Raw genomic sequence first — 15,557 nt, 5'->3', positions numbered from 1 at the left:
TTTGATGTCACACTCTTCTCTTTTCTTCTCTTCTCTTCTCTTCTCTTCTCTTCTCTTCTCTTCTCTTCTCCTCTCCTCTTTGCTTCTCTTCTCTCCTCTCCTCTAATTACTATGTATTATTCATGAAAATATAGTCTTTTCATAAGAATGGAAATGGTCATTATTTTTCGCTGGTGTATTACAGCATATTCGAAGCAGAAATATTTATAACATTTTATATATTAAAACCGCTCTTTATATGCTTATTGATTTGCATTGCCTTATAGCATTTCATCTCTTGGGTTTTTCACAGTTGGCTGTAGGTCTATGCTCATGGATAATGGATGTTGACATGGATAAATGTATGCCATGTTGGCCTCCTTGTAGTCATGAAAATAATTCCACTATTTAGGCAAGAGACTATATATAGGCAACAGCCTGGGGCTTATCACAAAAAAAGCCTTGTGATTTTAAAGGGCTCTCATATCAAATCCATATTGCGTTTACTTAAAATAATAAAAATATTTTCCCCAAGTAAATATTGGCAAGTATTGATTAGGTCTGTATTGACTTAATGGTACATTTAATGGACATTTTTTTGAGGTGTAAACGTATCCCCAACCAAGCATTTCTCCACATATTATATAGAGCCATTTTATTTGGTTATATAGACAATCATGCATTTATTTTGGGCTATTCCCACCTGACCAACATGACTCCCTTCTCCTCTCCACTCCACTCTTTCCTTACTGGTCCTCTTTTCTCCTCCCTTCCCCTCCCCCTCTCCTCTCCCCTCTCGTCTTCTTCCTTCCCCTCCCCTCTCTTCTTTCTTCTTCTTTTCCCACCTCTCTGTCTTCTCCTCATCTTCTTTTCCCTCCTCTCCTCTCCTTCGTCTGCCTTCCTCTCCCATCTCCTCTCCTCACCATCCTTCTCTCTTCTCTCCTTCAAACTACGTTTCCCATGAGGCGTCTCACACCTGGCCTATATGGGATCTGTGACCAATCCATATATTCTGTTTGTATTTTTTTGAGAATATATCTAAGCATGAGAAGTCACCTGCCTGTGACTCTGCTGAGACCACATCCTATTATCTTGTCCTTTTCTTTCTGGGTCCCCAGAGTGAACGACTTAATCAAGTAGAGGCCTCGCACTGTGGAGACTGCAGTGTTGAAATTCCTACACACACACACACACACACACACACACACGTCCACGCAAGCACAAACGTACACACTTGCAGGCACAAAATCACATACACCACACAGCACATAGACACCACACATATGCACACAGTCACACCTCTCTCTCTCTCTCTCTCTCTCTCTCTCTCTCTCTCTCTCTCTCTCTCTCTCTCTCTCTCTCTCTCTCTCTCTCTCTCTCGCCCGCACGTCATCACTACTTGAGATTCAGACTGTGAATCCCCCCTCTTTAGTGAATTCACACTAACAAGCTGCTGTTCTTAGCCGTAGACGCTCAGGCTGGTTTCAGTCTACTCTCATCGTATCAGTCTTTCTGCATTTTTTTTGGTAATTAAATGTTTTTTATTTTTTTTTATTTTTAAATTTCCCTTTTAGGGGGTGAATGACATACATAGGAGCATACAAAATAGTACAGATTACATTACATTTCACCCCCTACCCCCTCCCACCTACTGTCCCTCCCTCCAAGGGGCACACAAAACAGAGTGAAAAAAATAAAAATAAAAGTAGCAATATCCAGTTAAATGTAAAATAATCAGGCTTAGGATATTAAGTACATACAAAGTAAAATTGCAATTATACAAAGAAGAAAAAGAAAGAAAAAGGGGGTGAAAAATAAACAAAAAGAAAACACAAGGGCACTAAATTCATGTCAATAACACACTTTTAACATCCTCTGCAGCATTCCTCCACATGTCCAATGTTTGTGTTTTAGCACTATTAACCCTTGCTGATGACAACTCCAAGTATATCACATCAAGGAGAGCTTGTAACCAATGCTTTAATGACAACTGGTGGGGAGGTAGCCAACGTAGAACTATGATTAAACTATGATAACTGATGACTATGATAGAACTATGCCGTCATGCTAGCCAACCAAAGTTTGCGCTCTCACTCTGAGATCTCGAACCTGGAGTTGTCACTCAGCAGGAGGAGAACAGGGTCTAAAGGGAAGCGTTTTCCCACCAAGTGAGACACCTTATTCACTACCTCGACCCAGAACCTTTGCACATCTGGACACTCCCATAAGACATGCATCAGAGTGCCTAAAGTCCCCTGACCACAAAATGTACAGTATGGGTGGGGGGCCAAACCCATCAAGTGTCTTTTACATGGAGTCAAATATGTTCTGTGACAGATTTTTATAATGAATTAACTGATGATATAGGGTTTTTAGATTAGTCTTTCTGCATTTTAATTTCCTGTGTCTTGTTTAGATTAATTGACAATTTTATTTCTTTTAACCTTTATGTAACCTGTACTTGTACTTATTAACCAGGCAGGTCAGTTATAAACTGACCAGCACTTACAGTGATGGCCTCAGAAAAAGTCTCATAAAGGAAAAGGTATAAGGAGAATTTCAAAAAAGATAAAATTGAATAAATAATTTTACAGATGGACATGCAGTACATTACAGCAGGATGGAGTATGAGACTAGATTCAAGAATCAAAAGCAGACAAACTGGCTTTAAATCCTGTAGGACTATATATTTTTTTATATATCTTAATTTACCTTAATGAGCACAATGTCCATTCAGTCCTACTCCACATTATTACAGGTACAAACATTCCCACCTGAGAGAGGAGACAGGTAAAAAAAAGGGGATTTTTAAGTGTTGAGACACAGGTGTTCCAAATGTTTTGTACACTCAGTATATTTGCAGTTGCATTTTTCCCCTCTGTTCTCCATGGGGACTGTGTTTTTCTGTCCCATTATGTTAGCACTGGGCGAGGAAAGCCCATTGCTGCTGACATAATGTAATTTCACTGTGTACCCCAACTTGTAGAAATAGCTGAAACATGTTTTTCCTCAGTGTGTGCACAACATGTTCTCTTTGTGTGTGTGTGTGTGTGTGTGTGTGTCTGCGCGTGTGCATGCGTGCGTGCGTGCGTGTGTGTGAGAGCTAGAAATGCTCTTTCTCTGCTTCTTGGCCCGCCACTGTCACTGCCTCGTAGTTGTTATTTTTATCTATGGGACTATGGATTGGTCTCCTGGTCTTTCTGTTCTGACAAATTTGGGGAAAATGATTATTTTCTGAAGATCTGTGTGATCAAAACCTTGTTCAATAAATTGCACCTTTTGAGAGCAACGTTGATGGCGGACACCCTCCTATTTACATCTTTTGTCATATTCGATGTCCTACACCTAATGAAACTGGATGTGCACATTCTGCTCTCTTTTTATTTGAATGATGCATGGGGGGGGGGCATTACAGATGAAAACACAGTGACATATTTGTCAGGGGAGGGGATCTGTATCATTTGTTGGGAACATGTTTGCTGCCTTGTTTTCTTTCTTTTTTTTTCCCTTTTTGTTTGTGTGTGTGTGTGTGTGTGTGTTTTTGTGTATGTGTGTAGATGTTTCTGACTTCATTACTCTGCATGTTTGCCTACTTACAATTGTGGGAATCCATACCCCTGCCTTTGTGTGTGTGTGTGTGTGTGTGTGTGTGTGTGTGTGTGTGTGAACTCGCTGGGAGCTGTCTCGGGTTCTTGGTCACAGTGTGTTTCTCATGCTGGCCTCCTGTCACATGGGATTATGATCAGAGTCACAGAGCCAAGGGACACATACACGCACACACATTCACATACACACATGTGCACATGCACACACACACACATTCACACAAACACCAAAACCAACTGAGAGGCAGAGATAGAGGCAATGGTGACCAAGAGGCAAAGACAGCTTCCAGCCAACACAAACACACACACACACACACACACACACACACACACACACACACACACACAAGTGGAAACTCCAATACATCTATGCAGGGACACATGGACAACCCAACAAATGTAGACACATTCAGACACATACACACCTACTCACAAGGGACCAGTTGATAACAGTAAACACAAACACACACTCAGATACATGCATATATACACACACACACACACGCACACACACACACACACACACACACACAGGAAAGTCACACCATACCTGTCTCTCTCTCATCTTGTCTCTGTCTATATCTCTGTCATTCTCTTTCTCACCAGCACGTGCATGCAGTCACACATGCACATGGCAATGAAGGTAAAGGTAACACTCACACACACACACACACACACACACACACACAGAGACACACAGAGACACAGAGACTTAGTGTAGAAACACACACATACTGTACATGCACGTGTACACAAACACTACGGTATGCAGACCAATGAATGTAGGCAGACACACAAACTCACAGGAGGTATATTTTCTAACTGAATATTTTACAACATTTACACCCATATCAGCTCCAACCCGGCAGACCAGAAAATGATTTCCTTTAAGTAGTGTAGGTGTTCTAGTTAGAATTAGCAGAAGATTCATTACCATAACTTCATGTGTCCTTGTTCACCTACAAGGCTCAGTTATGTTCATGTGAGCCTAGGCAACATCATGGGTTGTGTTGTTAATCAGAGCTCTGTTCTGTGTTTTATTTGTGATTTTATTATTATATATAGACATATATCATGTTTTAGTTAGGGAATGGGAATTGAACATGGGATTGAAGCCAAATGCTGCTTAATTTTAGCTGGGGCTTGTAAGTTTGTCTGCTTTACTAGCCACTTTGACAGGTGACCAGCCATCATTTGGTAAAACGGAGACAAAAACAGTGTCTGCTGAATTTTGTCTATCAGCCACTGTGGCCTGTGGGGAAGGATAGTCTCCTGCCCTTTCTTAGACGTAGTGTTTCCCTAGGATTTATTCACGCTAGGGCTGCACGATATATCGTTTCAGCATCGTCATCGCGATGTGCGCATGCGCATGCGCAATAGTCGCATCGCAGGACGTGCGATGTCAAGTAAGGCAAATTAACTCAAACACGTCATGCTACAACTTTTTTGCTGCTTGATACAAAAGGAAAACTTGCACGGTTCTCATTTTCCATGACTAATCTACAAGAGAAGTCTGTCTGATATAACATAATTTACTCCGATTTCAGGGTTTGTTATAAGAGTAGCGTATGTTACCTTTCCAGCTTTCGCGGCTCCGAACCGTAGTTGGGAAGCCTCTGGTATTGTGCTAGCCTACTTTAGCTTAGCCTGGCTCGTAGCTGGTAACAAGCTTTTTACTAAGAGTCCAGACCAACTCTGCAGTGGAGAACTGGCACTTTATTTCGGTACAGCAGTGAACGTAATGCACGGCCTCTCGGTGACGTTCTAAGCTCTTTTCCCGCTAACTATGTGGTAACTTTACTCACTTAGCATCCTGCAACTCACTCTGGCTGTGGCTAAAAACACACTCACTTCCTACTACATCACCCGCACAGGTTACCCACAAGGCCACCTTCTTAAAGGGGCAAGGCTTGATAGAGCGATTCAAGTCATTTGGTGAAAATTACTGTATTTTTTCATATCGCAATATATATCGCAGAAAAAAAAAATATTGCAATGGCAGTTTTTTCCAATATCGTGCAGCCCTAATTCATGCTTCCATGTTTATTCATTCATGTTCAATTCATTTTTTCCCCCTTGTATAATTTGCCTTGTCAGTTTAAATGCTTTGCCCTTTTGTTGGTTTATAATTAAAGGGGAAACACAATGGACTTCAGTTGACAGGAAACACAGGCCTTCTACAAAGACTCACTGTGACATTTTCCAGCCCCGACTAAACCCCGTGACTAAGACTGGTCTGCTTTCCAATGATTTCTATCACCGTGTTGCACAATATGCTCTTTTGTCCTTTTCCTTTGATTTGGATGAATCAGGCTGGCGATAATTTGATTTTGAGTTTGTGTAGCTGCACCGTAACGATCAATCACCTATTGTTTATTATGAAAATTACTCATTATGAAAAACTGTGAGAGAGAGGTAATCGGAGAGAGAGAGGAAACAGAACAGCTTAGAGATAAATCTGTGTAGATAGAAAGCAGAAGAAGAGAGAGGGGAAGAGAGAGAGTCATTCTATCTAGTTTGTGTGTGAACTGACAAGGCAGCAGTACTAATGATAAGGTCAGAGTGAATTTGAGGGAAAATGTCACCATTTTCCCATGTTGGTCTCTGTGGACTCCTCCTGTGAAGGACACAGATGACCTATCAACACCAACCGCTGGGTTACACACAGGGCAGCAAATAGACTTTTTCATCTACAATCTACGGTCACTGGTGGATTTCAAAATACAACAGCCACTTTTGCTACCAAACAAAATGCTTTTTACATGAAGCAGAATGCTTTCTAGCAAAAGAAAGCCTGGCTGATAGACTAGGCAGCTTACCAACCACAGCCAAAATTCACCTTTATTTGGGTATATACTGATGTTAACATTGTTGAATTGTAACTGGTTCATGACCATTGAGGTATGCCACTCCTCTCCCTTCTATACTTCTGGTTTCTTTCTTCTGTATAATGTCTGATCAATTAGAAACACATACAGGAGTAGGAGTAGAAACTTCACTTCAACTTTACATCAACTTTCTTCATAGGAGTAAAGAGTAGAAACTTCATCCAAATAATCTTAATGTTGCACTTGGCAACTTCACAGTTTGGCAGCCCCAGTAGAAGTAAGGCATAACTGTTTGAATTTATGAAAGTTTGAAGGACTTAATTTACCAGAAATCATGTAAAGTGACATCAGTAAATAGCACTTGTCTGACCTACATTATTTCCTCTTAGTGACTGGTAGGGTTGGCATTGGCGGCAAAAATCTCTTTGCAGCAGGATCAGCCCTCGTTGAATCCAGCATTCTCTGGACAGATCACTCGTTTGCTGCTGTTTAGACTGTTTTCTGTTTTGCTCTTCAGTTTTAATTTGCCACCTCCTGTGCACTGAGAAGATTTCCCTCCAGTTTCCATACCAGACACCTAAACTTCATTTGGACAATTGGTGTCTCAATCAGGGGGATGGGACGCTCTTCTCTGTTGTAACCTCAATTTGTGATTTTATCTGACAAGACAGGTGTATTTTTACAAATCTTGCCTTGTGCAGCTTTAAAAAAATGTTTTTGGGGGGCAGGACATTTGACCATCTGTATTGCTTGGCATTAATTAAATCTGTGGAACCACATAAAACCCAGTTTATAGTCATTTATAGTATGTTGCAAATGATTGGTGAAACTATTCCAACTGCAGGCAACTGCATAATAAAGCCATAAGGTTTGCATGGATGGAGGTAGTTGAGAAAGTCATGGAGAGAGGAAAAATGGGAAAGGTGGAAGATAGTTATGGAGATGGTGAGAAAAAAAGATGACTGACAGTTGAGAGAGGGAGAGAGAGTATTGAAAGAAGAAAGGAGAGAGAAGTGAGAGGACGTATACACACAAAAACACACAGAGACAGAGCACAATGACAAGTTGAGCTCACAACAATCTTCCATGTCACTGAACTGAACTGAAGCTTATAGGCCAACACTCAGTGAGCTCCACATTTAGACACCCTGTCATAGAATCAATCTACACCGCCTTGGTGTCAGTGATCTATAGACAGAGAAAGAGATACATACTGATAGAGAGAAAAAGAGAGTGAGAGAGACAAGTGAGCATTAGCAAGAGAGAGAGATAAGAGACAGGGTGTAACTTTCTTGGGTATTGCTGTATAATAAACCTTGACAGAAAGCTTTCATCTACCCAGAGTTAACAAAGATTGTGTGTGTGTGTGTGTGTGTGTGTGTGTGTGTGTGTGTGAGAGAGTCTCAGGTGTGTCTGTGTGTTGATGTGTAGCTGTACCAGGATGGTAGATCAGAGTGAGGAGTGAGTCAGCTTCAGAGCCACAGGGTGCTGATGGCATTGCTGCACTCTCTTCAAATCTACAAATAGACTTAAGCACATCCAGCCAAAACACTCATCACTCAAATCAGATATTGTATTGTGCAAACTGAAAACAGAACAAAATATGCATTCCAACTTCTGTTCACCCACCATGCAGTCACACCGCAAGAAACTCCAAACACTATAGCTCCTCCCTGTGACCGGAGACACGTCAACCTTTGTTAGTGAGACAGTGTTGTCCACAGCTGAAATATCAGTTGATATCACTTGTCAACAGCCTGTCATGCACTAGTGGTGTATACTGTACTTCTAGCTCAGTGGCTAAAGCATGGGGGCAGCATGGTGGCCTAATGGTAAGGGAGACTGTCCTTCAACCAGAGGATCCAGGCTCAATCATGTCAGCAAACATCTAAACTGCTGAAGTCTCCTTGAGCAAGCTGAATCCCTCCCCACTCCATGGGCGCTGTTATGTAGCTGACCCTGCACTCTGAGCTCCCTGGAGTAGGGCCAGGGAAATGAGAATTGCCCTGCAGAAATCAATAAAATATCACATTATTATCATTCATTGTGCTCTAATACTGCCAGGGTTAGGGGTGCAATTCCATCAAGGCTACCCATGCTAACCTATGCATTCCCGAGCACAAACAGAGAGAGAGAGAGAGAGTTAGCAGCAGCTACATGCATTTAACACCCCCCAACACTAGTGTACAGTCTCTGCTATGGATTTGTATTAGATGTAAGGGGTCAATATTGTGTGGATATACACTAATTGTAAGTGAAATGGATAGGTTCATTTTTTTCCTCATGTCTCGGTTAGTTGAACTTGTGTGTATAGTGTGAAATGGAAGTGCAAGAACTTGTATGTCTGTGTGTGTGTGTGTGAGCGTGACTGAGGAGTCTCTGTTAGTCACAGGTTTTTTAGGTGTGTGTGTGCATGTGCTTACGTGTGTATGTGTCTCATGTTGTGTCATGTTGTGCTGAAGCTGAGAGAGATAGTGGGCGGAAAAAGAGGCATTTTTCCTAACAGCCTGTATGTGTGTGTATGTGTGTAACATACCTTTTTTTCCTCAACTACAACCTACGAGCACAACATCGCAGAATTTGGTCGTGGTTTTACAATCTGATGCATGAAATATATGGCATTTTTTCGTGCTCATATTGCATTAGCATTTATATAAAGCATTAATTTAGTTAAACACAGTGTTGAAACCTCTTGTCACCATTGTAATGATGCTCCCTCTCTGTGTCGGTCTGTTTCTATGAGTTGCATCATAGAAGGCTGGCACTGGAAAGAAATTAGGGAAGAGACCGAAATAGTACGAGAGATGGAGCGAGAGGGAGAGAGCAGAGTACAGTATCAGTCATAGCAAGATGGTGAAAGAGAGTGAGCCAAGTACAGTATCGCTCATAGGAATGGAGTGGAAACACATAGAGAGAGAGAGACAAAAGGGAATGTAGAGACGTTCAGAAAGAGAAAATGAGTGGGAGTCGGGTCCTGCGGAAAGCCCTGCTATAAAAGATTGATGCGTAGAGGTTGGATTGAGTGGCGCCGCAGGGGAGAGCAGAACAGAGAGGAGAGGAGAGAGGCAGGGTGGGGAGTTTCATTAGCAGGGAGACCAGTGATTGAGCACTGGATAGATTGGATACAAACAGAGACAGAGAGGAAGAGATGAGTGAGAAAGAGAGGGTGGGAGAGAGAGAGAATGATGGCTTTCACATGTTTCAGGAAAAGAGGAGACAGATCGATAAAGACAGAGAGGAAGGGGGGAAAGGTGAGAAGAAGAGGGAGAAAGGGTGTGAGGAAATGGAGTGAGAGAGAGAGCGAGAGGCTGTTAGGCTTATGGTGTGAGATGGAGTCTAAGTGTGACTGTGTGATTGTGTAAGAGTGAGCATGTTGAGACGAGGAGCATGTAGAAGAAAAAAGAAAAAGAAAAAACACTTCATAGATTGGTTCAGTTCCAAGAAACAGCCTGTGGTAAAGGTACAAAGTGATGGGAGATGTTTATCTGAAGCCACATCGGACAGCATGCTGCTCTCCACTCCACTTGTTAGGCACATTTCAGTTGCTCAGCATGTGCAGGGGAGCTTTAATGGATTCAGCGTGGCTTTGGTCCCTCTTACCTGCTAGAGGGCAAGGCTAATGCTGATCACTACTAATGTGATAATGTTTAGTGGCTGACAGAAAAATGCCTATGACACCATCAGACTGCATGGAAATAGTTTCCATCTGTTCTGTCTGTTCATGTTTTCTATCTCTAGTTTTGTTTTGTTTTTATTTAACCTTTGTTTATCCATTTGAAGTCTCATTGAGATTTAAAAATCTCTTTTGCAAGAGAGACCTGGCCAAGACAGCAGCAATTAAACATACATAAAGTACAACAAAGAAATGAACTTACAAAAACATAAAACTGTATCATGTCAAATACAAATTAAAATCAAGTGCAATAAAATTTGGATTGGGGGTAAAAGAACCAACAATTTAGATACAGCTCAATTCAGTGGGTTCATACAGTTGCATTGTCCTTAATCTTAAGAGCTCATAACTACAATCTCAGCAAACTACAAAAAAGGAAAATGTGTACCTTTGCAGAAATTACCTTTCCACGGTGTAATTTAAGTAGAACACAGGGCCTCTTGATATGTTTGAAAACATTACTAATTCAGAACAGCAATATTGAACTGCCCCACGGCCATGAAGCATTATTGCTCTGTGGTCCACTTATTCTTTACCAATTGTGATTGAAACAGGAGCCAATAAGTACCATACACATTAGGACCTAATGGTTAGTTTAATAGGATATTTCATCATTTGTTCAGAAACTACATCACTTCCCCTCTTTCCCCTGAGTAATATCTCCTGTTGCATATCTTGATCCTCTACTTGCTCTAACCTGCTCTTATTTTTTAATGTAGGTGATCTAGGAATTGAACCTTATTGCATATATTGCCTAAAATGTAAATGTAATTAACTCTTTTTTGTTTTTACCCTGATATACTGTAACTTAGACAGTCAACCGCCACCATTAGCTTGCCCTGATAATCCATCGTCACCTTTGGCGTTCAGACTTTTTGTCCTGACTCTTGGCATCTTTCTGTCATAATTGAAAATTTATCAGATTAACTATTGAAAATTGAACAAGAACACAGAAAAGAAAACATTGTCAGTGTCACCTCCACTTAGATTGTACATGTGTTTCTTTTTGGATTATGCTTTCAAACTGGAAGTAAGACTACGGATGGCAAGGAAAGTCAGTTGACCAGTGGTTGACTGTTCATGGTTCACAAACTTATGATTTCAGGTTTTGAGAAAATGTTACTATAGTTTGTTTTCACTCACCATAGTCAATTCATCATCAGCAGAAATTACATGTGGAGTCCCACAAGGATCACTTTTAGGCCCCATCTTTATCTCCATGTACATTCTTCCACTTGAACACATTTTCTGCAAACATCCAATTTCAACTATAACACAGTTGTATTTGCCAGGAAAACCTAGTGATCTTGAAAGTTTACCCACTCCATAAATTGCCTTGCAAATATAAAGTGCTGAAGATCGCAGATTTTTCTCCAACTTCTACATTTGCATTAGGTTCTCTGTCCACCAAAGTAATGCCAGTTGTAAGAAATTCAGGTGACATTTTTGATGCAAATTTGATTTTTGTCAAACAGGTTAACAGTGTTGTGCAACTACCATATAAACACTAATCTGAAAAGCACACTTAATTTATCAGTTCATATTTAAATATATTTATGTACTTGTGCAGAATGTTGATTTGTGCCAGTTATAATTCTCCTCTCCTCACTGCTCCTCTACACAGACAATTAATGGGATCTTGTCACTTTGTCACTTTTAGGCACTGTTGATTGAAAACGTGCATAAGCATGCTGAAAATTGAGTATTTTATGAAAGTGAAATGTTGCTGTAATATTTGGTAATGCTGGGAATGCTGTGAACATTACTTTTCCACAGAACAGGTTCAGAAGACTAGCCTTTCTAGCGTTACAGTCCAACTTCTAACAATTTGCCCCTTGTCTCTTCTTCCCCCTCTTCCCCACACCTCCGCCTTCTCTCAGGATATCCCGAGCCGCATCGGTCCTGCTCTCGGACCCCTGTTTCCAGCTTCACTCCATCCAGCACCTGTTAGGAGAGGGAGGAGAGTCATCTGCCTCTACAGCAGTGGCGACCAGCATACCTCCAGTAGTAGGACCCTTGGGGCCCGCCGTGAACCCCCCCATCCCGTCAGCCCCTGGCACCACGGCCCCCGCAGACCGCAAACACTTCTCCCTGCATGCCTGTGAGTGAGACAGAATGGTGGATGTGGGATTTCACAGGGATCCTACACAGGTCCAGAAAGTCTAAAAGATGAAACGTATCAAAAAAGTTTTGGAAATGTCATGGATTATTATTATTATTTTTTTAAGCTTGCATGCTGCTCGATCTAGTTACCTTTCAAAGAATATTAAGCCTGTCTTGATATGACAGATATCTCATGGAAAGTACACTAAATGTCATGAAATAGTCATTGAAAAGTGAAAATTTGAAGCTGTGCAGGAATACATGGTTACCACTAAATTCAGATACTTTTCCAGTTTATTGGAGACTGATATGTGACTCAAAGTTAAAGGTTATTCAGGCTGGCAGTGTTATAGGGACCCAAAGGCTACAGTGATTTTGATTTTGAGGTTCAGGTTTTAGAATTGGGCAAAGAGGAAACTTTGAAAATGTGGGTAAAGCTTGGAATCTGTGGAATCCATTTGCGGCTGTTAAATACACTTGTCTTAGAGGACATATGAGGACAGCGACAGAGCTTACAATCAATAAATTCTAAAACATTTAGTGTCTCCATTGAAAGTGAATCAGTTGGAAGTTGGGCTAAATCCACGCCTTGGAAACGGGCCCGTTGTGTTCTTAATGCGATTGAGGCTTCACTTTAATTCTATTTAGGGCTGCAGTGGCATTTATCAAAGGCGCAGTGCTTTCCTTGCACACGAGAAATGGACTTGTGCACGTGCACTCACGTATACACACACACACACACTCACACGCACAAACATTGGGAGTGAAAGGCGTTTTATGGTATGTTTTTTTTCCAGGATGGTGGAGAAGCACCTGTATAAATAATGCACATGACGTGCGTACAGGAGCTTCATAGGTGCTTGCACACACGGTTCTCACATCTTGGCGGTGTCCTGCAGAAATTGCATGTCCAACTTTGCCTTTCTTTTTGTCTCTCAATTTAGAGAAATGTTAGATTACTTGTTTTGTGGTAACTAGTAACTCAACATCTTAGTTTTTCAATTCTTTAATAAAATAAAGTTTGCACACCTGACAATTTCAGTCATTGGTGCTAGGATATTTTAGTTTTTCAGTTCTTGTAATCCATTATTAGTTACTTTTTAAAAATTATAATGTTATTTTTTTCTTTAATATTGTTTCATTTATAGTGCAAATTTAAAACTAGGTAAAAGTGAAAATCTTGCCACATTTCATGCAGAAAACATGCTGCCAATTAAAAAAAAAGCAAAAAAAACAGACTGACAAACAAAATGATTGACAACATATTGCTACAGAAAGTTTCTGAAGTGGGTAAGGCAAAACTACTTAATTTTAATAAAAAGTAAATCTAGCTAATTTGTAATGTGAGTAATAAAGTATTGTAACTAATTACTTTTAAAAGTACCTCTCCCCAACACTGCCCCCCACCCACTCATCCACACACACACACAGTTCACACAGACATTGTAGAGACAGACGGAGAGATAGACCGAGACAAAGTTCTAGATTGAGAGAGACAGAGATCCATGAAGAGAGCCTGAACCAGACGGACAGAGTCAGAGGGAAACGCTAAGAGACGTTCAGAAAACGAGAGCCACTGACAGAGAGAGCTTGAAACAGACAGAGACAGACAGTGAGACAGACAGTCAGCGGCAAGGTGAGAAACAAGTAGACGGCTGAGGAGATGAAGAGAGATCCATACATCGACCAACAGTAATTTTATGTAAAAGTATGCAGACATATGCGATAGGGAAACGGCTAGATTGATTCAGGGCCATCGCTCTCTAGACGCCCTAATTGGGATTTTATTTTAGGAAACCTCAATCTTGCATTATCGCTATTGAATATTCAGAATGAATTACCTGTTAGTAATAGCATTATCTGTCAGTTAAAATATTGATATGGTCAATATTTATGTGCATACATCTGTCTGTGCCTGTAGGCCTGTATGCTAATGTCTGTGTGTGCACATGTGCTGCAGGTTATTATTTGGGATATTTCATCGACGGTCATTTGTGTGTTTGGAGGAGTTATTTGGTTTCTGTGTCCGTGTCTGTTACTGCGAGTCTTTGTGTGTCAGCTCTACACTCGACGTTGACACGGCCAGAGCGGAAAGCTAGGCGCCCGGGACTCGATCTGTCGCCACGGGAGACGGCCTGGTCACCACGGCTTCCATCCTCTGTTGCCATGGGAACACAAGCCGTTTCCATGGCCACGTTGCGGAGCATCATCTGGAGGATTTGCGTTGTCTCTCCCTCCCTCTCCATCAGTGTGTGTGTTTGTGTGGATTAAAGGGATATCAAGGATTCTGTGGGGATCGTGCTGTGCGGATTCGTAATGCTTTGTCAGTTTTTTCCCTTGTGTTGAAAATTCACTGGATTTTAGCCTTAGCTTGCTTAGGCTGTTCCTGATCTGACGTCACAGGGTAGCGTTGTGGTACTCTGGTCCTGGGACATAAGAATAACATATGAATGAGTGAATGAACAAATCAGTTTGTAAAATTAGGTGCCATTACACTTTGAAAGTGCGGCGCACACACCTGTTTTAGCGTGCTTAGGTGTCAGATGGGTGGGTCTTATTCAAATGTGCAAGATTGTACTCAGCAAAGAAAGTTCAATATTCAGTTTGACCTCAGGGCAGATATTAGATATTAAATTAAAAACTTCAATTTGGTTGGATGGCAGTTTGTCACATGGAACAATACAATGAGTACCAGAAAGTTTAGACGGTGAATATAAGTGAATATAGTATACTTTTGTGTGATTGACAACTTACCTGATCATATGATAATCCTGATTTTTTTTTGCTAGATATTGTGATTACGATTACAAGCATTGCTGATTTTGGGAACAAAATAATTTTATTGTACCGTCTTATTTCAGTATCTTGCATATTTCCAACCACAACTGTTGTTCAAAGCAAAATGAAATGGCCAAATTTTATGATTATTAGGGTGGAAACTAAAATCATGAGGATGCACAGTTAGACATAACAACATTACAAATTAATCAAGGCTAGTGATTTTTGATTAGTAATAAGTAAACCACTCTTAACAGATTATGTTGATATCTCTTAAGGCTATAGTTAAATGTTATCAACCTCACATTACAACTCCATTCACAAGAATCTTTAACATACATAATGTCTTTATCAAAAACACTATACAGTATCATGACTGTATATGACTGTATACATTTATACAATGGTTGGGCCCAATGAGAATCAAACCCCTAAGCCTGGCAGTTTATGGCGTAAACAGACTCCAGCACTCAGCATGCTGTGCCACATATTGTTATGGCAGACGTCTCTTATTCTGTGTCTGAAGAAACAGAGTCGCTATAGGCTTTCCTTTCTGCATGTGGAAGTCCTCCAGGTTAATTAGCCAGTGTT

The 15,557-nt window shown here is 40.9% G+C and overlaps 1 protein-coding gene across 1 annotated transcript in view; it reads left to right on the top strand.

Annotated features, from left to right (window-relative positions):
- The window catches only part of rnf123 (ring finger protein 123), a 148,242-nt gene that overhangs the window by 100,404 nt on the left and 32,281 nt on the right, over positions 1–15,557 (top strand). The window contains exon 37 of the mRNA XM_078283673.1: positions 11,966–12,186. Coding sequence (XP_078139799.1) covers positions 11,966–12,186 — 221 coding nt within the window. The remainder of the gene's footprint in view (positions 1–11,965; positions 12,187–15,557) is intronic.

Source organism: Centroberyx gerrardi, chromosome 5 (assembly GCF_048128805.1).
Source record: "Centroberyx gerrardi isolate f3 chromosome 5, fCenGer3.hap1.cur.20231027, whole genome shotgun sequence".
NCBI lineage: Eukaryota > Metazoa > Chordata > Actinopteri > Beryciformes > Berycidae > Centroberyx > Centroberyx gerrardi.
Note: the sequence above shows the minus strand (reverse complement) of the source record. Positions and strands in the feature narration are given on the sequence as shown.